This window comes from Cyclopterus lumpus, chromosome 24 (assembly GCF_009769545.1).
Source record: "Cyclopterus lumpus isolate fCycLum1 chromosome 24, fCycLum1.pri, whole genome shotgun sequence".
Classification (NCBI taxonomy): domain Eukaryota; kingdom Metazoa; phylum Chordata; class Actinopteri; order Perciformes; family Cyclopteridae; genus Cyclopterus; species Cyclopterus lumpus.
In genome coordinates this window covers 6127195-6155108 of record NC_046989.1, presented here as the reverse complement: position 1 = coordinate 6155108, position 27914 = coordinate 6127195, and the positions used below count along the sequence as shown (strand labels likewise).

At 42.6% G+C, this 27914-nt stretch overlaps 2 protein-coding genes across 2 annotated transcripts; one reads left to right on the top strand and one right to left on the bottom strand.

The window, feature by feature from the left end:
• Nucleotides 1-215: 215 nt before the first annotated feature.
• Nucleotides 216-4854, bottom strand: pgm3 (phosphoglucomutase 3). The gene is made up of 13 exons (XM_034528192.1): nt 4750-4854; nt 3995-4201; nt 3575-3759; nt 3328-3395; nt 3084-3217; nt 2740-2935; nt 2014-2171; nt 1842-1925; nt 1651-1749; nt 1403-1522; nt 1176-1298; nt 522-695; nt 216-427 (listed from the first exon to the last, which is right to left on the bottom strand). The coding sequence occupies exons 2-13, from the start codon at nt 4199-4201 to the stop codon at nt 338-340; spliced, it is 1638 nt and encodes a 545-aa protein (XP_034384083.1). The 5' UTR covers nt 4750-4854; the 3' UTR covers nt 216-337.
• A 1464-nt stretch (nt 4855-6318) lies between these two features.
• Nucleotides 6319-26706, top strand: snap91b (synaptosome associated protein 91b). The gene is made up of 22 exons (XM_034527789.1): nt 6319-6448; nt 11852-11994; nt 12422-12497; nt 13234-13336; nt 13424-13517; nt 13630-13741; nt 13836-13942; nt 14033-14074; nt 14598-14671; nt 14868-14873; nt 15014-15026; nt 15120-15247; nt 15676-15749; nt 15903-15917; nt 16484-16654; nt 18356-18457; nt 21628-21693; nt 23812-23898; nt 24318-24379; nt 25369-25446; nt 25557-25668; nt 26619-26706. Exons 1-21 carry the CDS (start codon nt 6319-6321, stop codon nt 25641-25643), a joined length of 1770 nt encoding a protein of 589 aa, XP_034383680.1. The 3' UTR covers nt 25644-25668; nt 26619-26706.
• The last annotated feature ends 1208 nt before the right edge of the window (nt 26707-27914 follow it).

Sequence of the window (27914 nt, the reverse complement as noted above, 5' to 3'; positions counted from 1 at the left end):
TATATAAAGTAAAGTAGCTTATTTACAGTACATAGAAACCCATGATTTACAGCCTGTTTGAAACACAACAGCATGTATTGAGACGGATTACTTGTAGTAGCATAAAATCCGTTCATTGTCTCCCACAGTGTGTCTCAAATCTTCACATTTACAGATAAATACAAAGAAATACAGTGAAGTGCAATTAATGGTACTAAATTATTTGACACCCCACCAAAAAGAAGCAATTTTTATTACAACTTAAGAAAACAATGTTGTTTACTGGGATTGCATTAAGAAAAATGCACAGATTGATTAGTCAGTGTTGCATGATTGTGTTTAGTGTGCGTTAGTGTTTCTAGTGCAATGGTTTGGGTTCCCCCCCCACTCCGCCGGCGAGACGATAAACCGCGAGGCTGACTTCATGTGCAAGGGCGTCAGCGCTCTCCTAAAAACAAAAGACACAACACCTGTATGGATCACAGAGCAAAAAGTACAGGAAATATGTCCAAAAGAAAACAAAAAACAAAACAAAGTCTCACCTGTGTGTCGGCCTCGGCGTAAACTCGCACCACGTCCTCGGTGCCGGAGGGCCTCACAAAGGAGCGAGCCTGACTGTACTTCTTCACTAAAGTGTCGATGGCCTCCTGAAGTCCCGTTGGGCTCACTGCCCGTCTCTCCGCGTCAGTGGTGTCTATCGCCCTGCGGTCTGACACCTGCATAAAATAAAATAAATCTACGACTCCCTCATGCACAGCATATCCATGCTTAAGTGGCACCGAGAACAGATTATGTACAAAACATCAAAAGAGGTTAACTTAAAGTAACAACTCTGCTCCCCTGCAGTCTTTGAAAGTGTTCTTGAGCGAGACACTGACACCCAACCAGGTCTAGGGTTACTGCAGTCACGGGTATATCACATTAAAGTACTTTTTTATTGATAGTAAAAGGCTGTGAGGGTAAAAAATACCCACCAGAAGCAGCTCTTCGAGATGAGAGGATGGAGAGAGAGATAACGGAGGTCTACTTTTTAATCTAGATACAATATTTTAAAACGACACATTTTCCCCTCAAATTGAAGGACTTTCAGGGCATGTTTTGTAGCAGTGCCCGCAGTTCAAAGCGGACAAAGAAATTCCCCCACAGGATTTTCTTTCAGAAATTGCGTACACTACAACACATGAATGAACGAGTACCTTGACTTTGAGCTGCCTGTTTGGCAGGTCCTTGTAGATGGCGTCCCACTGCTGGATTGTCATTCCCCGGATGGCGAGTATGGCTTCGATCAGCAGCATGTCAGAAATGGCATCACCGACAGTCTTTTAGAAGATAAAAACACAGGAGTAGCACATCAGAACTGCGAGTGGCTTTAATAATACTGCTTTAACAAGGTTCAGTGAAATGTGTTTGTGTGCGTGTCCACCTGGTTGATGACGTTGATGGTGTCCTGCAGCAGGAGAGCTGCTCTCTTCCTCTCGTCGTCGGCGATGGAGTCCTCGGCCAGCTGCCGGATCTTCTCTTCCGCAGCCTTACTGAACAACACCTGACAAACGCATCACACCATGTTGAGATTTATATGACCAAATCTTTAAAGTCCCCAGAGATACTGCAATATTGGACACATGGATAATGTATTTTATCATATGATGTATGCGTTTCTGATCTACTCACAGTTCCGTGACCGTTGGCCTCGAAGTACACACCGATGTCGAACTCCTGGGCTGCGTGATGAAGGTGCTTCACTCCAGTTTTAGCACACCTCACGATCACCTACAGTAAGTCACAAGAAAATGTCTGAACTTAATTTGATATATAAAGAAAAACATTTTTTAAAAGATCTCACTTGTGTTTTTTTTTTTCACCTTCATCGTGTCTTCCAAATAGTTTGTTGAGCTTCCATTAGCATACGCAGTTTGCACCACTGCTATCTCCAAGTCTATCCCAGCCTGTATGGAAAGAATAAAACTATTTACTAAAAGTTTTGTGTACATGTTTGATCTATTTTTTTTGACGGGTTTGTATTTGTGGGTATACCTGGGTGAGCAGCTCTTTAAGAAAAGTGCTGATGAGAGTAGCGACTTTATCTCCGTCCAGCAGGTGAAACTGTCCTTCAGAGTCCGTGTAGTAGTAAACTATTCGATCAGCGTCGCCGTCGAAGGAACAGCAACGCTCCCCAGAGTTAATCTTCATGCCTTTACAGAGAGAGAGAGAGAGAGAGAAGAAGAAGAAGAAGAAGAAGAAGAAAGAGAGAGAGAGAGAGAGAGAGAGAGAGGGGGGAAGAAAAAGAAGAAGAAGAAGGAGAGAGAGAGAGATTATCACATACGATTATTTGGTACTTCTAACAAAAGTTGCATTTACAGGGACACAAAATATGACACAGATGTCATATTAAAGAATATAAATACGAGTGTAAGACCAGAATTTATAGATATTATTTTGTGATAAACAGTCTCCATCTTGTGGTCAAATATTGCGTCTTTAATTTTACATGAAATATCTACTATTTTGTTGTCGCTCTGGTTATGATACTGTAAGTGGATTAAAAGTATTTTCCTCTTGAGACAAATCATTTTAATCTATTTTTTGGGAGATTTTCCTGATCCGATGTGAGGTCCTGGGACAGGGGTGTCGTATGTGTACAGATTGTAAAGCCTTCTGAGGCAAATTTGTAATTTGTGATATTGGGCTATACAAAATAAACTGAATTGAATCACAATCCATATTTGCTTCTTCTGACAACTCTAGAAAGCACCGTCGCACCTGTTGGAGGGTTTTGCTGCACTTTGACAAAGTCAGCCCCACACTGGTGGTTGAGCTTTCCTGCACTGCCGTCGTTGAACAGCGATATGTGGAGCTCCTTCTTCAGGTAACTCTCCATCTCACGCACCTTTAGGGCGCCGATACCATTAGCGCCGTCCACAGAGAGGTGCTTCTGGTCGTCCGTACAATTGGACGCCTATCAAAAGAGAAAAAGATGGAGGAGGTAAGCAGAAACGGCGGATTCCTGCATGGATGGATGTATTGCAGACACCACACAACACACATCCACATGTTCAGGGTTTGAATGATGTCACCAGAACAGACGACTAGCCCTGTTTTCTTACATTCTTTGTGAGCTGAATGAAAGCTTGGCAGAGTTTCTTATAGTATCCTTCCACTGTGGCTTCTCCATATTTACCCTGAGTGTTCTGACAGCATACCATGTAGTGGAGCTGCGGGGTGGTCACCAAACCATAGTCTGATGGAATCGGATGAGAGAGTCAGAGGGCAGATAAAAAGCCAGATGAAAAAACATATATAGAAATGAATGAGTTTAATATGAGTATAAACAAGTTTAATTAACCCCACCTTTGTTGCGACCACCGAGTGCAGATACCCCATCCAGTACTGCCTTTGAAAGGCTCGCACTGCTGCTTCTATAGTTAGATGACACAAGTTTTAGTCTTTGGAAGAGTTAAATAATTAGCCGTCTGTCAACACTAAGAGGCATAAAAAGTCATAAAAGCGTGTGTTAGTTTAGCTCTCTGCACTGTTACCTGGGTTGGCCTCAGTTTATCTATAAAATCCAAACAAGAGATTAATGAAGATCATATACCTGGTGTCTTTGCCAACAAACACGTCAGCCTCCTGACTCATGTTTATGGCCTCCTCCTCTATAATGTCCTTCAGAGCAGCGAGCAAGTCTTCCTGCTCAGCGTTGGCCAACTGGGTGGCGTAGCCCTCCCATGTCGGTGTCACCATCTCCCCCATGGGGTCAACCAGCTTCACCCCGTTGTCCTCCTACACAAGTACAGATATATTGTTTATGCTGGTGAGATCACATTAAATTATCCAAGGGAAAGAGAGAGGCTGAACCTGACAATTTTGAATACAGATTACAACATTAGGGGGTCAAATAAAAGAGTAATGCTCGGAGTATATAACCAATAATCTAAAAATATCCACACGGAATACAAATCATAGATCTATGGCAAGACCCAAAGGGGCGTTGATATTTCTGCATTGGCTTTCTCACCTCAGGGTTGTGTGATGCGGTGACCATGACTCCGATGGTGGCTTTGGTCTTCTTGGAGCGTAAGGTGGCCAACAGTCCCATCCTGAACATGATGTGGTCCAGCAGCTTCGCATTGGTCCTAAAACCAGCAGTACCGTACTGCAAAACCAACCCTGGAGGTTTCGGGTGCAGACCGGACTGCTTTGATACGTCCTGAAACTGGGCCATCTGTAAAACACATCATGAAGACGTGATAGGGTCCAACACAACAATGCAACAATATAATTAAAGCAATCAAATGCATGCTCAATTTACAGGACAGAGGTATGTACTTGAAGTATCAAAAGTACAAGTACTTGTTATGGAGCATAATTATAATGTAATGATAATGCACACAGAAGCATTTTGACTGTATAACTGGTTGGGCCGGATGAACTTTTTTCCATATAGATAATGTACTGAGAAATCATTTCATTGTATTTTATTAACAGAAACATAACGAAGAAGACTTTAAAACGCCGACTGAAATCAACGCCGAGACTAAGCTTTTACACTTTTTACGTCAAAGGACAAGAGGAGGGCAAAGTGTGCAGTCCATTACAGAAGTAGTCTGTCGATAAATAGACAAACTCACTTAACTGAACCATATCAATTGAACGAGAGAGCAACTTTACATTAAAACCTAAAACCGGAAGTGCTGCTTCCAGCGCTGAACGTGAGCGACACACACGACGTTATGAATGAAAGCCCTTTAAGTTGTTTTTTTATTCACTTACCGTGTAGTTGTTTGGGTGTTCAAGGCAGTTTCAGTGTAGTCAATAAAAAACGCTTCCTGTTTGTCCCGGCTGACGACGTGGCTGCAGTTCCGCCGTACGTCACGTCACGTGACGCGTGACGTACGGCGTGCCTTTTCTCCACGCACGAATTTCTCTCGGTTACTCTCGATGCCAGGAGACGCCACCAATCCAAGCCAAATCTCTACATCACAATTCATTTAGATTGTTTGTGTATTTTTTTTTTTAAAAAGCCGTTTTGCTTTTTAGTGCATTTCCGGTTCGACACATTTTAACCAAAAAGGATTTCCAATGCAATTATTAATACTCTTATTTTAGGCTCATATAGCGCAATTACGGATGATTTCTATTAGCTCTTATTTTAACAGTATCGTGGGCCAAATTAAACCCCGGATGCATATGCTGCCATAGAATATGTGTGCAATTGAATGGTCAGAAACTGTTTTAACCCTCAGGCATCTGTCACTTTGCACGCTGTGAGGTCAAACCATGGTGAACACCCTACATGCAACATAAGTCATGCTCGCGTATTAACCATTTGACGCATGAGATTTTCTGATATTCGTGACTCCCCTTTAAGAGACGTGGTATGCGACGTGTGTCATCCAACCCTGGCCAAGAACCCGCTGGTGGAGGAGAGTAGATGGACGTCTAGCTAGGCCAAATAAATCAACAAACAAAAGGGGGGGGGGGGGGAGAAGGAAATTCCCCCTTCTTGTCTTTTCCTCTTGTTGGCGACACCACCGGGGAGCGGTGCGCATTTCTGTCGATTGAGTGGACCAACAGCTGCATTTTCTGGGCCGAAAACGGAAAGATTAATTTTGAACGGAGAGAAAAACGCTGCAATCCGTAAAAAAAAAACAAGGAGGAAATAACACTTCTTCTCTTATTTTGAAAGCCTTTTTTTTTTTCTCCTAACGCACTGACGCGGGGAGGTGAAGACAGCCAAACCTGAAGCCCCCCTCCAAACGGGATATTTGACCGACCTATGGAGTGTTGATTTACATCCCGTCATTTCCCCGAGAATATTTTTTTTTGTGGGACACTCGCTTTGCACCCATTGGCCTAAATATCCATTTCTTAAATAATTGCTGCGGGCCGAGCACCACATCTTTCATTGTCGGTATAGTTACATAACCGAGTGGCATTAGCTGTCCAAGGTGCTGAACTGAACGGTCGGAACGGGACGAGCGGAGGGTGAATTCACCAACCTTGCGTAAGTCTCCTCACGCCACCGCGCACATCGTCAACGTGACCGCGCGATTTGATGCGAAAAAAATAAATAAAATAATGTTTCCGTAGTGGGTTGAGCTACATTTCGTGTGCTTTTCTTCGCCCACACAGAAAGGTCACAGGCCTGTCTATTCATCGGGGGAAGAGGAACGCCCGGGATTCGCTCACGGAACCACCGGGAAGGAAGGAAAGCAGCCGGGTTGCATTCATACATTTCTCTCTTTTTTTTTTATTTTTTATTTTTTTTTTATTCTTCATCGTCCCGCGTGGTGACATACATTCCTGAGGTGGGTCGATTCGACGGGAGAGAGAGAGAAAATGTCGGGGCAAACGCTCACGGATCGCATCGCCGCTGCGCAATACCAGCTAACGGGATCAGATATGGCCCGGGCTGTCTGCAAAGCCACCACTCACGAAGTGATGGCGCCCAAGAAAAAGCACCTGGAGTGTAAGTGGAGTCCTTCTTCTTCTTCCTTTTTTTCCCTCCTTTCTGCACTGGGCTGGCCTTATGGGGCCTAAAGCCATAACACACCACAACCACCAAGACCACATGCCACCACATGGCGTATAATTATGGCCAGTCGTTTCTTAATGGTCTTAGCTTAAATGGGTGTGGTGCCACGAGGAATTGATGCGGCCATGGGGACCTATCGTGTCAGCCTTAAGTAAAGGTGATGGAAACCCACTGAGAGGGAAGGGTAGAGTAGGAGAGGGAGGGAGAAAAGGTCATATTTTAAGGCAGAATGACAAGTCATCCCCAGAAAACCCCAAACCCCTTCCCTTAACTTCACATTTCAGCTTTACTGTACCGGCACCTGCAGGTTCTGGATAGTGAAGGACGTGTAAGTGTTACACACATACTACATTCAAATGTAAATGTCTGAAAATGCAAAGAAGACCTTTGGGTTTCATGTAGTCTATCTAGTAAGTTTAAGCCATGAAGTCACATCTGAATAACATTATCAAACCTTACAGCTTTATTGACACATCCCCAGATGACAGCAGGGGCCACCTTATGACAATTTGTGATTAACCACATGTTAAATTGTGAGTCAGACCGAAGCAGTGGCGTTGCCCTGCATTGGGATGCCGGGTGGTCCGAACGGTTCTCCGTGTCTTTTCTTTCTGTGCCTGTCTGTGTGTCTGTGTGGTCGCCGGGCAGGTTTGGTCCTGTGTCTTGGGGCAGGACCTTCTATCTTGTGATCCGCTCCCCTGCTGAATAATTTAATAATCAGCCAATGACTGCCTTGCATTATTTACACAGTCAAAGGTGACAATGCTAATGCTAGCAATGCACCAGAGACCATTGCTCTCTCTCTCTCTCTCTCTCTAACTTTTAACGGTTCAGACTTGGACTGTTGAGCAAACGGCCACAAGCCGTGACCTCTTTGTCCAAACCGCAAGAGGTCGCCTCTACTTACCACAAACACGCCACGTTGAAATATTCGTATGCACGTTATTTTATGAGACGACACAAACAAATAGAATACACAGTAGACACATACACAGGTTTTTAGTTTATGAGATTATACGCTGTATCTAATTCTACAATTCAACAAGCTTCTTGTATGTAGGCCACTCAAACTCAACGTTGAGGATACACACAAACACACACAAACACACACACATACACACAAAAAGCCATTAGGTCGAGCTTATAGGTGGATTTATTCATTTGTTGCGGCGTGATACGAACACAGTTAGTGACCCTTGGGGTGAGCGTGTGTATGTTGTCAGAGGCGGTGGTGGTGGTGGTGCAGTGGAGTTGCCATGGCAACAGATTGAGAGTGTCATGGGATGGCACTGTTGGCGGGCCTGTCATCAAATGGCGGGCCTGTCATCTAGAGTGGAGAGAGACAATCATAATGACTGTACATTTCTTTAACTAGAACCATTTGTTCTTGTATTTGTAACGGTGTCTCAGTGCGGGTAAACATTTATAAAAGATTGCAGCAGGACAAACAGACATTACTGTCTTCTGATCGTCCATGGCTCAATGTGAACAGCCTGACGTGGTTGATGTGAACGAGAGTGTGTCACAGGTGCCTTTTGACACATGATTCAACCACAAAATAAAAGTGGCAAAAGTAATATGTAGGACTTTCTTTTGGATGGAAAGCAGACATTTGTTTTGGCTTTGATGCCTGCATTTGATTTCTTGCCATACCGGGCCCACAGTGCGGAGAATGAAACTGCGGCGTGAAAGGTGTTATTTGTTGCTTTTGAATTTCATATTCACGTTTACATACTCGTGTACTGTGTGTAGACGCAGACTCCGGCTATCTACTGTGTCAAACAGTGCACCGTTAAAAGAACACTAGAGGGTGTGTGTTACACATTTCTAGAGAACATGTGGTCCACGCAAGGTCAACACTAAAGGCAATATGTTTAAATTAATCTGAGGTCAGTGATAGGTTATGTGTGCTGTGTATATAATGTGTGTACGCATGATACACTTTTATTGGAGACGCAGCTGGAATCTCTCTGGAGTCAAATTAAATTAATTCCAGGCTTGAAAAGGAAGAGTTCATCTTTTTGGAAATGTACTCTCATTTGCTTTCTTGCTAAGAGATGAGGAGACCCCACCCCTCTGCTATCCGTCTGGTAAATATGAATTTACAGCCAGCAGCTGGTTAGCTTAGCATAAAAACTAGGAAATAGCTAGCTCGGCTCCGTCTGAAGGTAACGAAATCCCCAGAACCAACATCTCTAAAGCTCACCAATCTTTCATTTAGTCCACAATAACGACAAGCTGCTGTTTCTACAAGGCGGTTATGACCCAGACGATTTAAGAAGCTTCCTGATGTCTTCATGTCATCAATGTGGGTCTTATTACTAATGTTCACCGTTGTGGTCACCGTTGAGTGAGTTCTGTAAAATGTATTCTGGAATATTCCACTGCCGTGGTTTGATGTGCAACTATAAAAAAACACAGACTAGATGAAGACACACACACACACACACACACTCGCACAGCGTGAGGCCTCGGTTCATTCTCAGAGCTCTCCTTTGGGCCGTGGATTATCACCTAGAGTCTTTATTTAGCTCAGTCAATCCTCATTAGACACACGCACACACACTTGTCAATATGTGTTTGTTTCATGTTATGATACTATATATATATAAGATGCGCCCGTTAAAAACAGTAAACGGATAACATACAAGCATAGTTATTATTGGGTATTATGAGCAGACAGTGTTAGAAGGGTAGTGGATAGCGCTGTGTCCATCATGCTAGTATGAATATTAACTTGTAGCTGTGCCAGGGACATGATAATGTTACATAATCATATTTCAGGCATTGTGGGCCATGTCTCTATGTGTGTGTGTGTGTGTGTGTGTCATTTGAAAAGGCTGCAGGGAGATGTAATCTTCAGCTATTTCACAGAGAAGTTAAACCAAATGAGGGGGGAAAAAAGGAGGAAAAACTAGAGGATGAGGGAGTAGAGGATGAAATAAAAGCACTAATGTGAGGATCTTCAAGCTGATATCGTCGCCTACATTTTGTGCAAGGAAGATAATTGAATAAACCTGCATCATCACACTGACTGACGGCACTGGTGACAATAAGCTGAGACGTGTTAGATGGTGAGCACTGTGTGAAACAGGTGGTGTCAATACAGGTGTGTGTGTGTGTGCAGTACGGGGGATGGGCAGTGAGACAGCAACCGTAGAAAGACCAGGACCTGTCATTAGTAATAATCTGTTTACGACCCCCTCAGCCACCACAACCCCCAACCCCTCTGTCCAACCCGCCAGCCCGTTATGACCTTGAACGGCCTCACTGCTCCAACTCTTCATTTATTACACATTCTTGTGTACAGTAGTGCTCCTCAACAGACTCCCTGCTGTTCTCTACTCTTGCTCTTTCTCTTCTTTTCCATGACACTCCCCTTTGGCTGTATTTTTGGTCTACAGTTTGGTATCTACCCACTCAAGCCAAGGCCAATATCTAAATCAATATCACGGCCTTCACCACCTTCCATTATCAGAGGGGCCTGCCAATACTTTCTGCATTCCTCTCGGGCACTCGGCATGGACACACTCAGACCTGCCCTTGTTGCTCCGCTGTCAGTGTCAAAAACAAATGCATAGCGTTATTTTAATCCTTTTTTTCGATCACGACTGTGCCCTCAACAAACGCAATATGTGCCCCCGTATTTATTTGTGTCAGGCGTGTCATACATGTTTCAGGGCCTCTAGTCGTGCTGCAATACACCCCATGAGTAAAATATCATCTATCCTTTGTTTCCAAAGTGTTACCTCCTCTGCCTGACAAATCCTCTCTCACTTTCTTTATATTTGCATGGCCATCTGTCTGCCTGTCTCTCTCTGTCTATCTATCTATCTATCTATCTAAGAAGAAACTCTCACACCAGACACATAATTAATACAATGTTAGATCTTATGATTATCTATAAAAGTCAGTTGTCTGCTCAAATGCAGATTATTTTGTGTGTGTGTGTGTGTGTTTTATGTGTCAAAATGAAAATAATCAAAAAGATGTTGTTGCTTCTCTGGTTCCAGCTTCTCAAATTGTGAGGATTTGCTGCTCCTCTTTGTCTTATATGATATTAATTTAATATCTTTTGGTTTAGGACTGGATTTTTCTTACATTTTAGACCAATTAGTGAATAACAATAACCGGCAGATTAACCTAAAATAATATAGGTTGAATAAAGATGACACAAAATATTTGTTAAAGCAACGATAAGGAACTGTCGTTTAGTGTTGATTTAGCAGCTAACGTCAGCTACATTCAACTAACATTAGCAAGAGCGTTAGCTAGCTCGGTTTAAGGCACCAACATAAATTATTTATCGATGTACAACAACGTCTCACAGTAGATTTCTAAATAAAATAGACATACAATTTTAGGAGATGGAGGGCCAGTCCAGGTTCATTTTGAATCCCATAATTCTTTGAATCTGTTGAATGAGGGTTGACTCTTGTTTTATTACTGTACCTTTAAGCTTTTTTTTGGTTCTCCAGTCAGTTCTTTTCTTTTTGTCTTTTCTGATCCTGTCCCAGTATCAACCATAACCACAAAATATAGGGTAAAAACACAAGTTCCCTAAAGAAAAATCTACATAAATCCTCACTATGAAACTATGCATGTGAAAATATAATAATGGGTCCTTCTGGTCTGCTTCCTCTCAATTACTTTGTCTAATTTCGCAGAGAATCTGACTCGGCAACAGGCATTACGATTTATATTTAGATATAACCAATCATCTCGCTTACGTCATAAAGAGGCATCTGTGTTAGATTAAGACTGTTTCATAACCACTTCAAAAACTCCTTGTAGTAACTTTTTAGACCTCATATGAAGTATGTTATACATTTAAAAAATATTTGTCTAGAATACACTTGTTCTTGAACTAATGTTCTCAACAGGAAAGAAATGAGAGCGGTTATTCACTGTCTGAAGTACGTTTCTTCATCCTCGAGGAAGAATACTTATATACCTTGTACTGACGCAAAGGACTGGACTCTGTTGGGCCGCTCTCTGTTTGTCTGAGTGTCTGAACTGGCAACCAGAGGAGCTGACAAAGCATTATTCTGTCTTTTTGCGTTGTCAGGATGCATGTGCTTGCGTATGCGTGTGGGCTGGTGCACTAACATCCATTTGTATGTACGTCAGGTCTTTCTCCTGGCTAAATATTCTCATGTGAACACTGAGCCTGCCCACTTAATCAAAGTTGAATCAGAGCTGTTCAATTTGTCTAAGACTAAACTCACCTTGTTTGAAATGTCCAAATTCTAGAAAAACTATACTTCACGTCACCAGACTTTCCAATGTTCACACAATGTCATTGATGATAATGTTTCTTTGCGGGTTGTGTTGCAGACCTGGTGTCAGCCACCAACACCACCAACGTGAACATCCCTCAGATGGCTGACACGCTGTTTGAGCGAGCCACCAATGCCAGCTGGGTGGTCGTCTTCAAGGCCCTCGTCGCCAGTCATCACATGTGTGTCCACGGCAACGAGGTGAGACCCAGGAAGTCCGATGACATCCGGTGCAATTCAGTTCTTGAATCCAGAGATAAATACAAATGACTGTATTATTGGAGTTTTTCGTTTTTTTTGGAATACATGATGCAAATGACTGAATGGATTTGCCAATTAATCTCCCAGTTCAAATGCATAATAAATGTCCTGATAATTAACTTGTGATGTTGCTCCGGAGAGCTGGAATTGCTGTTGTGAGTGCTTTGAGGGTTGTGTGCGGTGCTGAGACGAGCTACAATTCCTCAAAGTATTGAAAAGAGTCCTGTGAATAGAATGAAATGCCATAAAAAATGTGAAGAAACCTTCCAAATACAAGTTGATGTCGTGTTTAGCTTTAACTGAATTTCTTTCCACTATTGTCATTGATAATGTTTAATCTGTATTGTGTGTTCTTTCTGTTCCTCAGAGGTTCATTCAGTACTTGGCTTCCAGGACCTCCCTGTTCAACCTCAGCAACTTTATCGACAAAACCGGCTCTCACGGTAAGAACGATCTTGCAGTATCTGGCAATTAAAAAAAACAGGAAGAGATAAACACAATAAAAGCTGTCTGCAGAATGTATAGGGAGGCACTAGACAAGATCATAAACTCAAACTCATTCACACATGCATACAAACAGATGCTGGGATTTCTGTATTGAATGTCTAATGTTTCATGTTTGTTTAGGCTCTCGTATTCATACATTTTATGATCATATTTCATTTAGTGAGCACATGTACTGGATTTTTGTGCGTTTCTTTTCTTAAAAAAAAATATACTGGATGATACATTTGATTGACATGTGCTAAATAACATAATAAAGGGCTTGTTTTATCTCAAACAATTACGATTGTATTTGAAATGTTGTCATGTGGGATAAAAGAAGAACTTTGTATCAAGACATCTGTGTGCGGGTATTTTCTCAGCTTTTTGTGCAGGTGACCGTTACTTGCAAAGTATTTATCGATGCAACTGTGTCACAGATTTGCACTTTGTAATGGTTTTGGGTGAATTTCATGAAATTTCATCAAATGTGTAGTATTAGTTTTCAGCTTTTAAGGCTTGTTGTTGTTTATGGTTTTCTCTTGAAACAAAGGAACAGATTAGCTCAAATGGATTTAAGATTTTATCTTAAGGAAAGCTTAAGAGAAAGTGAGCAATTCAATTTTTTAATTATTTCTAGCAGACAAGCAAAATGAATGACCCATGTCTGTTTTCTGGCATACATTCCCTGTTTAGGCTATGATATGTCGACATTCATCAGACGGTATGGACGATACCTGAACGAGAAAGCCTTTGCCTACCGCCAGATGGCTTTTGATTTCACCAGAGTCAAGAAAGGGTAAATCAAACATGGTGTTCGGAGATGTTGTGCTTATAGACCTCTGCTTACTCACTCGTCTACTTATGATCTGTCTTATTATTTCAGTGCCGAGGGTGTGATGAGGACCATGACCACTGAGAAGCTGTTGAAAGGCATGCCTGTTCTGCAAACTCAGATTGACACACTCCTGGAGTTTGATGTGAGTCAGACCGGATATCTGAATTTATTCTACAGTATCACCGTGCAGCAACACCAGACAGACGTTTTTCCCGGCTCTTCCAATTCTCACACGCCCTCTCCCATTTCTTCAGATTCATCCCAAGGAGCTTAACAATGGGATCATCAATGCTGCATTCCTGCTTCTCTTCAAGGACCTGGTCAAACTGTTTGCGTCCTACAATGACGGAGTCATCAACCTATTAGGTCGGTAGTCCAGGAGTATCTTTCACTTGGCATCTCCAAGTTCAAAACGTGCCACGCAGGGAAATCTGAACCTGCAAAAACTCTTCTTTCGCAGAGAAATACTTCAAGATGAAGAAGAGTGACTGCAAGGAGGCCTTGGAGATCTACAAGAGGTTCCTGACCAGGGTGACGAAGATCGGGGAATTCATGAAGCTGGCCGAGGTAAGATGCCACCAAACGGCCCTTTAAACCGCCTTCGTAATGATGCACACGTGTGGTAATGCACATTTTAAACTCTACTTCCTTCCACAGACAATCGGAGTCGAGAAAAACGACATTCCCGACATCAACTACGTAAGTTAAAACAGATTAAAACATTTTTTTTTCTTCCTGGAAACATTGCGACCAAGAATGTAATGCACATGAATACCACTCACCCCACCCCACACACACAAAAACACCCACGACTCACCCGCCATAAATCTCCCCACCCCAGTGTCTCCACCCGGGGGTAGTAGTGGATCTAACAGACTCAGATGACGAAGACTGTCCTTTTACGCCTCTCGAGGACCCGGTAACCACAGAAACCCTGGGTGTCCTGGCAGTGTGCCTGTTTACAGGATGAAGTGTCGGCATGTTGATGTTAATTGAATCTCAGACACAAATCACGAGTGTGTGTGTGTGTGTGTGTGTCTGTGTGTGTGTTTACACATGCATATTTGGGTATTGCTGTGAGATTTGTCATTTTTGTACCACTTTCTTTTTCTTTTCTTTTTTTTTACTTGGACTTGCACAGCCTGTCACCACATTGTGGGAGACAAGTGGAAAAGGTCACGTATTGATTACTCCACTCACGATTATTGAATTTTTTTGTTAGGCTCCCAGCAGTATCCTGGAGAGTCTGGAAACACACATGAACAGTTTGGAAGATGTGAAGGGTGGAAAGAAGGGGTAAGTCATTTTCAGTTTGAGTTCTTTGTATCACACTGTGTTGAGATCACAAAACTCTTTGTAATTCCATTAAAACAAATGTAGATATCCAAGATAAATGTTGGTAGAAAGAGGCCAAAACAAGTGCTACAATTCTACATTTTCCTTTAACTCTTCCTCTCTTTTATTCCCCTTTATGTTCATTTGGAATCAACAGTGAAGGGTGAGCATGTAATGTCTGTTTTGTTTTGAGTTCACTAACTTCTTAGAAAACTGTACAGATTGTTCTTGAGATTCTCATACCCTTAAATAATATTCACCCTCACGAACTAACGACTCCTTCTCCTCTCTCACCTTTTTCAGGTCTCCAACAAAGGTGAGGTGGCACATTCAAAACCGTCCATATCTTTATTGAGTTATTCCAGTCTGATGCACCACTGAAAATGGGGCTTCTCTGTCCATCTTCCAGGGGTCTCCGACGAACAATGTGTCTCCGACATCGACTCCGGCCAAATCTTCAAACGCTGTGCCAGCGCTGCAGCCTCCTCCTGGGGAGAGTGCTGCTGCCGCCGCCGCTGCTGCTGAGCCAGTTGAAGAGTGAGTGCCTGTAAACTATGTGACCGCCTTTTTATGATTCTGAACGTTTGGCAAGTATCACAAATTATTGGGACTGGGAGTAGTTGACAAACTTGACAAAGTCTTATTTTTAGTCCTACTAGCATTGTGGCTGGAGGGATGTTAATGTCAGTTGGTTGGTGCACCACTTTGCTCCAGACAGAGGTCGACACATTTCATTTAGAGGGAAATATCTTTACAACTGTTGGATTGATTGCCATGAAATGAGCTTCGGTAATTAATGGAAATTCCCATTGGCCTCGGCTGAAGCTTCTGTTTAGCTTCTCGTCAGGAATTGGTAACAATCGTCGAGTGCGGCCTCACTGAATGGCTTCGGACAAAAAGCAAATGTAAAACAATTACCTTCTGCAAAGGGCGATAAACTACATGTTCTCATTCTCATTCTCCAGTTCCTTGTTGGACCTGGATCCGCTGTCCTCCTCGGGTCCCTCAGGACCATCAGCTGCCCCCACATCTTGGGGAGGTATGAATGCAAATCCACATTATAGCATTATATAACAGTAAATCAAGCCAATAAGTAATCTATTGTCTTTAAGTAAACTGTCAACATCTGTTTTTGCTCGGGTATGAACTAACATGTATTTTCCCTGTTCTCTTTTTTCCTTTGCTTCCATAGATCTTCTTGGATCAGGTGAGTGTCACTCGACTGTCCACTTCCCCTCCAGTCTCTAGTCTAGACTGGTGTAGTCTTAAATCCTCCTCCAGGACACCTCAACGTCATTGACTTTCGTTCTGAACAAACTGACATTGAAGTGGCCTGGAAAACAATGTTAATGTTTTAATCCAAATTAAACCTGTAGATAGACTATTATGTACAAATGTCACATGGTTACCTCCCTGTTTGTCTCCTCAAGCTGTTCTCTTTAGTCTGAGTAGTCTCTTTGTTTCTCTCTGCCTTCTCTCTCCCATCCCTCCACATACTTCATTGTCTGTTTTTGGTTTACAACGGGGGCTATTTTGGTTGGTTGTTTTTTTTAATTTGTTGGTTATGACCGGATGGTGTTGAATAATTTAACTTTAATTTGGTTAAAACTTGGATATTGCTTTGCTTGGTCAACTCCAACATTTCTTAATTGGCTATAATTTTAATTGGACCTTTGTTTTGGATTGACTCAACTGGTTATTTTGGTTGCTCTTTTTGGGGTTTATTTTGGTACCTTTCTTTGGGGATTTCGAACACCCCGTTGGTACTCGCAGAAATGGGCGATTCCTTGCTATCTGAACCCACCCTCACGGCAGAGCCAGCCCCCTCCTCTGCAGCAGCAACGCCCACTCCTGCAGCGGCAGAACCTGGAGTCTCTCTAGCTCCTCCCACTAGCACGGCAGCCGCCACCTCCCCTGGCGCCGCCAATATGGATCTGTTGGGAGGTCAGTGGGCTTCCAGAAAATTCTCTACGAAAGAATCACTCTGGGAAGCTCAACCCTAAAAACTATCACACCAAGACTGCATGCTCAAACACACACAGTATGTAGACAGAACCTCGCTGATTTATCACTGATATTGTCTGTTTTCTGCTAACGAAGTTGCATCATTAAAAACACTCCCAATGATGCGTTGATGCACACCTACATCATGTTCAGCTATTAACTGCCTAGTTTGCCTACAAAAGTATTTAATGTCAAATAAATGCATTATTCTGAAATAAATAAGCATATGAATACATTGTGTAAAATGTATAAATTAACAGAATTAGTTTTATTTGATCATCGAACTTTTTATTTAAAAATTCCCCATTTTTTAAAGTCTGTTTTTTACTTCATAAAATCATTTCCCCAAAAATAAGTTTACTCCACGTCACAATTAATTTAATAATGTGACTTTTTTTGTGTGACAGTCAACCCGCCCACTCACCTCTAGGCCAATCACATGCCTCCAGCATCTACAACTGCTACCAGATTTAGCCGGTTAGCTCCCGTTAGCTAGAGCAACAGCAATGTCATTCGGAATCAACAAATTGCAGTCTGCTGCTGTAAATAAAATTACTTCAGGCTGGTCTCATCCAACATTCGTAGCAATGTCTACGACAATGATCTTTTACCAAACCTAACTAAGTATTTGTGTTATTTGATTTATTTTGAAGCAGAAATTGACATGTCCTTAGAAGCAAAACACAGTCTGGTTAACCAGTGCAGGGCTCCTCCCATTACCAATTAAGCTAACTGGCTAACTTAGCCAAAATTGGTAGTAGTAGTTCAAAATTCAAGATTCCAGAAGCTCTTCAGAGAGTAAGTACAATTGTAATTGGCTAAAAAGGTGAGAGGGCTGTGATAACGCCGCTGTCATGATAGCTGAGATTATGAAATAGAATTCAGTGATAAATCAAAGTGCCAAAGGTACAAATTACTTTTTGAAAACAATTTATTTCCTTAAAAATAAGTTGTGTTTCAATAATTCATTTAATATCATAAATTCCTGGTCCATTTATTAGTTTGACACAATGTATTCTTCTGATTATTTTAATTTTATAATGATTTATTTTTCTAATAATGACCATTTTGGGGCTGCATACGAATAGATCATGCAGGATGACAATATACATAAACACACACTCTCATTTTCTATTTTGCACAGACACACACACACACACATGCACAAATACATTTCTGCATTATGGCTTCGGCTTGCACGTAAACATACTGCCACTTTCATTCTCCACATGCGTCTCGTTTGATAGGCTGACATGCTTTTCTTTGTTCTCAGCGAAAAGCAATTCTATCAAACCCTGTCACGTGGCTACAGCTACAGATGGTAGCTGTAACACTTGTAGATTTCAGGCTTAGTAGATTAACCCTTGCTGTAGTGCCTCCTGTCTGTATTCCCATTTGTCCATTCACCTGTCAGTCATTAATGTCCTATATCAATGTGGCAAGCTACCATGTTTTACAGCTGAAAACGTGCACAACAAGTGGTGATAATGCTCAAAGCGTACCTTTGATTTCCTCTTGCTCTCTTTTCCTCCTCGCGTTTCTTGACTCCTGCTTTTCTCTTTTCATCTTCACTTCTTCACCTGTCTCCGTGTCTCTCGGGGGCGTCTGTGTCCTCTGCTGGTGGTTTGTTGTGAACCCCAGACGCCTTCACAACACCTGTTCCTGCCACCGAGGCCTCCGCAGCAGCAGCCGCTGAAGGCGGGGCCGCCGCCACGTCCTCCCTCGCTGCCAACGCCGGAGCTGGTGGGTGACAGAAAGTGTGTCTGTGTGTCCGTCCGTCTGTCTGTGTGTGTGAGTGAGTCAGTGGTGGAAAGTAACTCTGAAAAAAAAAGAACATGTTAAAGAATCGTAAACCACATACGTACGTGTACCCAACATAGTCCATTAATATTACTTCACTCTTTCACAATATGCTATTACAGATCAAAATCAGAGGATACTTACCAGAATGTATTCAAAATGGCCACCATGAATTTGCATCCTGTAATGGATAGTCACGTGGTTTCGGGACAAACCATTTTTTTTGTGGCAGGGGGATATTCTGTTCATAACGCAGTTGACAAAATTGTTGTGGACATACACAGATATATTTATTGGATTTTAATGTGAAATTAAATTTAGTATTAACAATTTAAGATTTAGATAATGCTAACTTTAATGTTTTTTTAATCATTATTTTGAGGCCAAGACCCACTCATTTGAAAAGTGTACATTTCTTTACCATAATCGCTTAAATAAGTTATTTTTGAGGGAAATAGTTGAGAGAAAATATGATTCTCCTCCCCTCGTGCTCGAATGTTATGCTGAAGTTTTACACAGACTTATAACCCATTATACAGGATTTCATGGATGCTAGCCAACGCAATTGCATCCAACTTAACTACTTAAAATAGGTATCATAATATAATATTTATATATTGTTGTATTGCTACTTAAAGGAGCAGTCAATTGAATACCCATCTACTCACATCCTCTCTTTCCAAGTGTGTCGGATAACCTACGGTGGCCTCCAGGTAAAGAAAACACGCATCAGGCCTCCTCTAAAGATAGTGTTGGGTTTGTTCATTCTGAGCTACTGTAACATGGTGGTGAAAAATGGCAGATTCAAAAACAAGAAAAAAGATTATTAGCTTCAGGTGACGCACTAATGCAAAAAATAATTATGAATGGCTTATAATATTCAGTTTAAGGCAATAAATCACAATCATACACACTTGTCTTTTTAATAAATGGTCAGATTGCTCTTCCCACCACTGGTTTCTGTGACTGAACGTACAGATGTTTTTCGTAACTAACAGACCCGTTTGCGTCGGCGTGTACGTGTGAACTTCTGGTCGGGGTTTCCATCTCAAGGCTTTGTGTCGGGACAGTAGGGCGTCCATTACTGCTGGGGTCTGGACAGCACTGTTGTTGTTACCATGGCGATCGAGGACAATGCTCTTTCTTGTCTCTTTATCTTTTTTTGGCATCTGATTTGTGAATTTCCTGTTCTGGAGAAGGTTGCCCGTGGCAGTCCTTTTGGTTTTAGTTCTAGTTGAGTTGCGGTTCGTTCCTCTGGTTAAATACACTGTGAAGGTGTTTTACATTCATTTGTTTCTCATTCTTTCCATCACAGATGCTATTTGTTCCTACTGTGTTGGAGCTCTGCACATTCTCTCCTTTAATCCCTCTCAGATTATTTTTCTCCTTAGCTTTCATGTTTAGAGCAGTATTCATCATCATCATCCTCATCATCACATTAAAACGTGTCTTTTCTGTGCTGTCTTAAAGTCCCTGACTAACATCCTCCCTTCCTATTCACGTGTTACATTTCTTCCTCACCCCCTCCACCCCACCCCCACCTCCGCTTCTTCCCCCAAAAGACCCCTTTGCTCCCCCGGACGGCAGCACCAACGCAGCGTCTCCAGGTCTAGACCTTTTCGGCATGATGACAGTGGAGAATAACAATCTGGGTAGTTCGCTGGATGCCTGTTTTAGCTCTGTGGTGCCCCGGCCTCCCCCCTCCCCTTCCCCATCGCCGCTCTTCATCCCCTCCGCATCCAGCGCCATCAGCACCACCGCAACCATTTCAGCTCCCAGCGCCGCCAACCCTGCGACCGACCTTTTCAGCGGTAAATGTTAGAGATGTGTGTGTGGTGCAGTATTAAATCTTAAGAGCCGTGTGCTCTTATTCATATTGATTAGCATCCTCTTGATTTCCCCCCTATCTTCTTCTCACTTTTTTTCTTCTTCATTGAGTGTCATCTGACTAATGTGCACATATTGAAAGCCTATATATTTTTTTATCCAGTTGGCTGCTGTGTGTGAGTCAGAGCACCCTCACCCATTTTAAAGTGTTTGAGCGTTTAAATATTCCTGTCTCCGGGTGCGCATGTGTTCCTAGATCTCTTTGATTCCATGCCAGACACGACCTCCACCAAAGCAGACCCCCCCGCTCCCAGTGTTGACTTGTTTACAGCAGGTACCCTATTGCACCTACTCTGCCGTGTCTCATGCGCTCTCCCTTCTCATATCCTGTCCTGCCGTGTCTGTTTCTCAGCTTTGTCCTTGGCTTTGATTGGGAAAGGAAATGAGATGGCTCTCTTAACGGGTGGAAGCTGTGGGAAATGTTTCACTCTTACCTACTTTCCCCATTCCAGCATGTACTGCGTGCACTCTCTGCAATTGATAATTGTGCATTATGATCAATCACAGCCAATAGTTTTGTGTGTGTTTTGTGTAAGAGTGTGTTTGGGACGCTAAACACCGTCTCCACCTCCCCAGCGGATGTGTTCAGCTCCCCTGCCCCCATCCTCTCCTCCGCACCCACACCCAAAATTGACACGGGAGCCATCATGAACCTGTTTGGTGGTGGGTAACTCACATGACTGCCTGCCCCCCCCCCCCCCACCCCCCCCCCCCTTCATGAATGCATCGTCAGAGAAGAGGAGTAGTATCTGGGAAAAAGATGAAACAACTAATGTGCATATATTAGGCTTCATAAATGGTCAGAAAGACTGGGTATTTATGCTGTTGCATATTATACATTTGTGTTGAAACTCATGTAAATGTAGTAAGAGTGGGAATTCTTCTTTATGGCTCAATCGTGAAAGCAATACAAGAGACGAAGCTTGATCGTGTTGAAATAGTCAAATTATTTATACTTTATTTTACTTTCCTCTTTTTTCCCGGCCTGTTTGAAAATGCACATGTCAAATGTGAGACATGTTCACATGAGTGTGTGTCTCCTGGTTTATTTATATATACATGTAATTGTTGGATTCTAACTCTGAGCACTTTGTTTGGCATTACCAGCACGAAGCCGAAGGCTGACTATTACCCCTTCTTTGCCCTTATGCTGCGACGGGAATGGCTCATCAACCTACTTTGACCTGGCATGGTATGGTATGGTACATTTTGATTTGACTTGCCAGAGTCCACAGGAGGAGATGCCACAGCCGCCGCTGCTCCGGCTGCGCCCGGTGCTGAGCTCATGTCAGGTAAAAAAAAAAAAATGAATATGATATGTCATTCTGCATGAACGGTGAAGGGAATACAATCATGTTACATACATTTAACAGAAATGGCATTTTTTTGTGTGAAATGTCTGCAACATATTTTCACATGTTGGTATTCCCTCACACACTGTACTGTAGCCATGGATGGATTACTTACCAGGCTTACAGAGCACAGGCCAAAGGGCGACGGGCCCCTGATCCAGAGCCCCTGTGTGACGTGGCTGTTGTTTATTGTCAGATTGTGTTGTTTTGCTTCTCATCCTGATCATAGTCTGTTAACCAAATGCAGTATACAACACATTATACTGAAGCTTCAGTCATATTTAATTAAAATTCAGTCACATCAGTAAATGTATTTAAATCAATGATCCTGTATCTCCGCCTTTTTTTTGATATTTACTTACATTTTGTGCTGAGGTTCTTCATTTCCAATGGGAACTGAAATTCTGAAGCTCAGCTGAAACTTTTCAATAAACAGCAGAACGAGAGGGGGGTGCTCAGGATCCCATTGCCTGATAATCCATCCATGATTGTAGCTATTGTAAATTCACTTGTAATTGCACGATGCCTTGGTGTTGCCCTTACATTATCGCGTACTTTACAGCAACTTTATTGACATCTTCCTTTCACTTGTTTGCCTGGAAACATGGCTGTTTTGTGGAAGTCAGTCAGCCACTGTTTCTATTAACTCTGGTAATGGTTAATGAAATGGTTTGCTGTTAGCTAATCTACATTTTTGTTGTTATTATTATTCGCTGATTATTACACTGAATACCTAATCGTTATTCAGATAAAAGCTTGGGCGTGATTATTATTTAGTTGACTGCTTGTCATTGGTTCACTATCAATGCAAAGTCACTCTTGAGTTCTCGAGATTCAAACTATGTCCATTCATGGTTGTGTTTAACGTCATCATTGCGTCATCTCATTTGCATATAGTGCTACCCCGGTCATTAGTCTGGTGGGAATTCCTCCAATCTTTCGCCACTTCTCACGGCTGTACAAACGGGGTAACCGTGGTAACTGTTACCGTGGCAACATGAACCCTCACCTGGTTTCATTTCCTGTCCAGCGCAATCGATCTTCATAATGTATAATAACTGACGGTCTGCAATACTACTGCTTTCAAGCTTAACTCCTTTTTCCCCTCTCTTTCTATCATTCACGCAATAAACTGGTTTCACTGTCACCCGCTCCTTTAAAACATCATTCCTCTCTCTTTCTCTCTCTCTCTCTCTCTGGCATCTGTGCATTTTACTTTCCCCTCTCTCTCTCTCTCTCTTTCTTTTTTCCTCACTCTCCCTCTCCATCTGGCTCTTGGGCTGGCTCATTGCTTGCTTCCTGCCATTTGATTGGGTGAGTTGCCTTGCTCTTTAACACGCTAATTTCCCACAGTGCACTGCTGCATTGCAGTAGTGGGGTGCCAGGCAAGCTCAGCTGCACTGTCCCTTCCACCACGAGATGCTTGACGGTTACAGAGAGTGTGTGAACTATTATTTAGTGCTTCTTTAGCAATCAAGCCAGCTTCATTGTAGCTGCAGTGCTTTTGCCCTCATCCTAATTTCATTCCTGCAATCACATACAGTAAAAGCCTCAAAGTACTTCAAATTTACCAACAAGCACTGAGAATGAATTCTCGACATTGTGCATGTTGTTTTGATGGTCAATGTGCTACTATTTGTCGCATATATGGTCACAATTTGCTTTAAATACGTACACATTTTTGTATTTCCTGTGCCCACATTACAAATTGCATTCGCAGCCAGCACCCGACCTGACAGATGTCTCCTTTAGCCGATTACACGCAGGCTGCAAGAGATGACAAATTATTAATCATCATCTTAATACACTGACATTGTCTGGTTGTACTATTTGCTGTTGATGTAATTACATTTCTGACTTGATGGCATTAACCTGCTCTCCGGCTCACATTCCAATGGCCCCTCTCTCCTTACTGTTGTCATGGAGACATCTATCGGTTGTCATGGTAACCCCCGGGCTGCTGGTGTGAGGATCCCTCGCGTTGAAAAGATGCTAATATCTCCCTACCTCTCCCTCCTTGCCCCCTCCCTTCCTTCTTCCCTTTCCTCCCCTCTGTAGTATTTGATGGACTAGGGGATGTAATGAAGCCCACTTTGACCCCTCAGGCGGGGGATGTTGACACCTCCATGGCCAACATGGCAAGTAGTAAGTAGTCATTTAGATGCTAATTTAAATACTGCGCTTATTATTAGTGAGCATTAGATGAGAAGATTTATGCCACCCTCATGTATCCGCTGGATACGAATGCTTTATGCTGGGCATAAAGACTGGAAACAGTGGGGAAACAGTTGGCCGGGTTCTTGTCAGCCATAACAAAATCTTCCAAGCAGCACATATTAAAACACAATAGGCTATATTGTTTGTTTAATACAATAACAAAAGTGTAAAAATGACAGTTCACGACCGTTTTTATGTCATGGCATCGATCTTCTCATCAAAAAAGTATCTCTTAACTATTGCATATTTTGTAACCCCAATATTCATCTTATGTGGTCATTGTAATGTCCTTAAATGAAAACAGTGAGTTTGCAGTACCGCTCTCTCTCTCTCTCTCTCTCTCTCAGATCTCTCAATGGGAAACCCAGCGGCACCTCAGGTAGCTCCCCCCTGTTGGGGCGCTCCCATGGTAAATGTTGTCTGTGTCTTACAGCATGGAGTGGAGCCGCATGGCAGCGACAGACAGGGCATAGCAGCAATCACAAACACTGCCTTCATCTGGCTCTCCAGGTTCCAGGTCCTTTCACAGACCGAGGAAACGGAGAAGGTTACGGGGCAGTCAAGAAAAAAGGAAACACGACTTACAGCAAACCTATAGCAAACTATAAGTTACTGGTGGATTTCACCTCGAGTAGAACACATGCACTGGTTGTAAATGTTTAGAAAACGGTCCAAACCAAAAGACCAAATTAGCAGATTTCAGTCTGGCTCAAGATCATTTTTATTGTTCTGGAATAACTACTGGAGAGTGATGAAGTGGCTAATTGTACTGCCCGAATTAGGAAACGGCTTCTTCTTCTTCTCTTAAGTTTGCTTCTTCTGGACATTTCAGTTGTTTGAAATGTCATCAATTCATCTGAAGGCCGCCAGCAACACGCTTCATGCTCTCTGAATCATTGTGCATGTGTAAATCAAGGACTATTATTAACGATTAGGTTAAGTTAAGGGGCTCCTGATGTTGTTTTTGTTGTGTCACTTTTTCTTTTTAAAGTTGGCATTTTTGTCCGTCTCTATCATCCGTCTCAACTATCATTGTCCTGTATTGTTAGAATTATTTTCCGTATAGTGTAATTATTTTTTTATGTATATATTGTTTTGCAGTGTGTGTGTGTGTGTGTGTCTTATATGTAGTGTAGTAACACCCCAACACCTCCTCTCCCTCCCCTCCACACCTTTAGACCGTACCCATGGGTGTTCCTCCTTTTATGGGGACTCACCCCAGCTTCAGCATGGTAAGACCACCAGTCCAGTAATGGTCTAGTAATGCCCCCGAACCAGTCTGGACATTATTGGACATTTATAGACAATTCCCATTTTCGGTGGCCCTCACACCCAACGGATTGCCACCATTGTGTGTCTTACCGTCTCTTTCTCCTTCCATCTGTCTCTCTGTGTAAGGCCGGGGCACCAGGAGCTCCCATGATGCCGATGGTGAGGCCAAGCTTCCCTTCCACCGGAGCGACCCCTGGAGCACCGGTAACACACTCACTCTGAAATGGGGTTATACTCACCGGTGACAATTTCCATAAATATAGATGACAGCTGCTCCGACGAAAGGAGTTTAAAGTGCTAAATTGTGTCTGCAGATGTCTCCCGGGGCGGCCCAGAGCCCCAGAAAGCCACCGCCACCGAGAAACGCCCTGGACGACCTCAACATTAAGGACTTCATGTAGACAGATCGACCTGGAAAGCCCCAAGGTATGTAGAAAAAGATATTAGAAAGCTGCAACTTAAAAGACTTGAGATGTATTTGTTTTGCTTGTCATAAAAAAATGTTATGGAGCAGAATTCTCCATTGCACATCAACCACACGTCAGACATGTTTAGTCCTGCAGTCTTGGCTAATAATGTGACCACAAGACGATTATCGGGAGGTTTCTCCTTGATTTCTTGTGAAATATTGGATACGTTCACCTCTTTAGGTCTTACAAATGAAACAATCTCAGAAGGTAAGGACAAAAGCTTTAACAAGAAAACCCAAGTAGACGTCATTTTGTTTTTAAGGAGAAATTATGACGGTCAGTTTACTCGTCGAGTACTTAATTCCTGTGGCTCTACCGAGAGCTTTGTCAGGTCTGAGAGGATAACGTCCGGTGACATCATAGTGCTGTCGTCGGGTTAATCTCAATTCGGCTTTGCAGACTAGAAACGTATATAAAAGGAAGCCGGTTGGAACAAACTGGAGGTGTGGATACACATGAACGTACCGGGCTGGGAGGTTCCAATGAAAAGACACTATTGGTTGAATTACAGGAAATATAGGATGCTAGAATATCGCTGCCTCTGCTGCTTCAGCTCCTCCATCTCTTTGCAAGTCCCCCAACTTAATGGACAACAATGTTCTCGCTCCCAACTCATGAAACAACAGACGCTTGGTCAGTGGCGCTAAGCTTCAAACTACGACACTCTAGGTACCCCTCTAGTGTCCACTTGTTACAAAATGAACTTCCTTCTTCACAGGAAGTTAGCTTTAGGCGACTAAAACCACACGTTTAGGAAAAGTGACTACGCGTCGACTCTTAACTTTATGTCTCTGCGTGTCTGAATCTCCTTCTCTTTCTTCTCAGGGCAGACGTCATTGGACTTCACCTCTTTCTGTGGAGAGCACTTGTTTTAACCGGGTCTCCTTTTCTCTGCCTCCTCTGTAGGTTTGTCATTGTGTCTCGAGCTCTGTGGATGTGGATGGCTGCACTTCCCCCACTGCCTTCCCCTCAGTCATGCCCCAGCCTCTTCAGCCAACCAGCCATTGCATCTATACGATCTTTGCCCTCTGACCTCGTACCAGCCGCGACCCCCCCCACCCCTCCCCCTCCCTCCTTGCCCCCCTTATCTAATGTTGTAGCACAACTGTGAATGTGAACCCTAGATACCGAAAAACAAAACTCTGTTTATGTGTGCGTGGGTGTGTGTGTGTAATTCAGTGTTAACCTTTACTTAATATACTATGAAAAAAATTAACAAAAAAAATAAATAAATGTGTATTTAGATTCATTCTGGTTTTTCGCATATCAGCTGACTTGGAATGGTGGATAAATGTTGGTTTCTTTGCGCATCTCCCAGACGAGGACTGTGTTGTTAAATGTGGACTGTGTTCGGTGTGTGTAACTTCACTGGCCAAGCCCCACTCCTCTACCCCTGTTGTCCAAACTAATACTGAGCTATGTTTATGTCATTAAAAACTTGGTTGTACCTATATCTGCTCGGCCGTTCATCCTCCCACTTGTCTACTTTCAAGTTTTTGGAGATCAGTTCCGAAACTGTACCTGAAAACAACTTGCACTGCAAATCTGGATTTTTATCATCGAACACATGACATTGTGTTCAGTTTGACTCTTTTGTTCATTTTTTCTTTCTTTCTTTTTTTTTTTCTTCATTTGTTTTTGGGGATCGTACGAAACATGCAAAAAAAAAACATTTGTGAACTTTGTTCAAATTGACTTATGCATTTTAGACCATTTTAAATGATAGATTATACATATTTTTCTTTAATCTTTATTTTGAGAAGAAAAACAATGTATCGTATATTTTTAGTTATGTTAAATTATATGGTTGAAAATAAGGCAAGTAGACAAAAAAATAATAATAATTCCCGCCTTCTTTGTACATACCTCAATCTGTAATCAGAGGCAGTATTGAATTGAAACGTTGCCCCTGTTGTGCCCTCAGCTGGTGTGGAGTGATACTGCATCGTAGCATGCAACACAGGTCAATCTAGGATGCATTCTAATACTCTCAGAGAACTCCTTTCCTGGTCTCGGTCTCCACACAAGATGACTAAATGTTAAGGTGGAAAACAAAGTGACAAGGAGGCAGTTGTGTATGTGATTGGGATGCGGCCTCGGTCCTCTTTGAGTGACAGCAGCAGCGGTCGGTACATGTGCTGCCACCGGAAGTCTTGAGGACTCTCACTGTAAAGCACTCGAGTATACGCTGGATGTTTTGTG

What these genes read in the sequence shown, in the direction of transcription:
- pgm3 (XM_034528192.1), bottom strand. Translation starts at nt 4,201, where the DNA reads ATGGCCCAGTTTCAGGACGTATCAAAGCAGTCCGGTCTGCACCCGAAA. An exon ending in TTAAAGAGCTGCTCACCCAG is followed by an intron (nt 1,926 to 2,013) that starts GTATACCCACAA and finishes CTTTCCATACAG; the next exon opens with GCTGGGATAGACTTGGAGAT. An exon ending in ATTTGGAAGACACGATGAAG is followed by an intron (nt 1,750 to 1,841) that starts GTGAAAAAAAAA and finishes GACTTACTGTAG; the next exon opens with GTGATCGTGAGGTGTGCTAA.
- snap91b (XM_034527789.1), top strand. Translation starts at nt 6,319, where the DNA reads ATGTCGGGGCAAACGCTCACGGATCGCATCGCCGCTGCGCAATACCAG. An exon ending in CGCTGCCAACGCCGGAGCTG is followed by an intron (nt 18,458 to 21,627) that starts GTGGGTGACAGA and finishes TTGACTTGCCAG; the next exon opens with AGTCCACAGGAGGAGATGCC. An exon ending in CATGGCCAACATGGCAAGTA is followed by an intron (nt 23,899 to 24,317) that starts GTAAGTAGTCAT and finishes TCTCTCTCTCAG; the next exon opens with ATCTCTCAATGGGAAACCCA.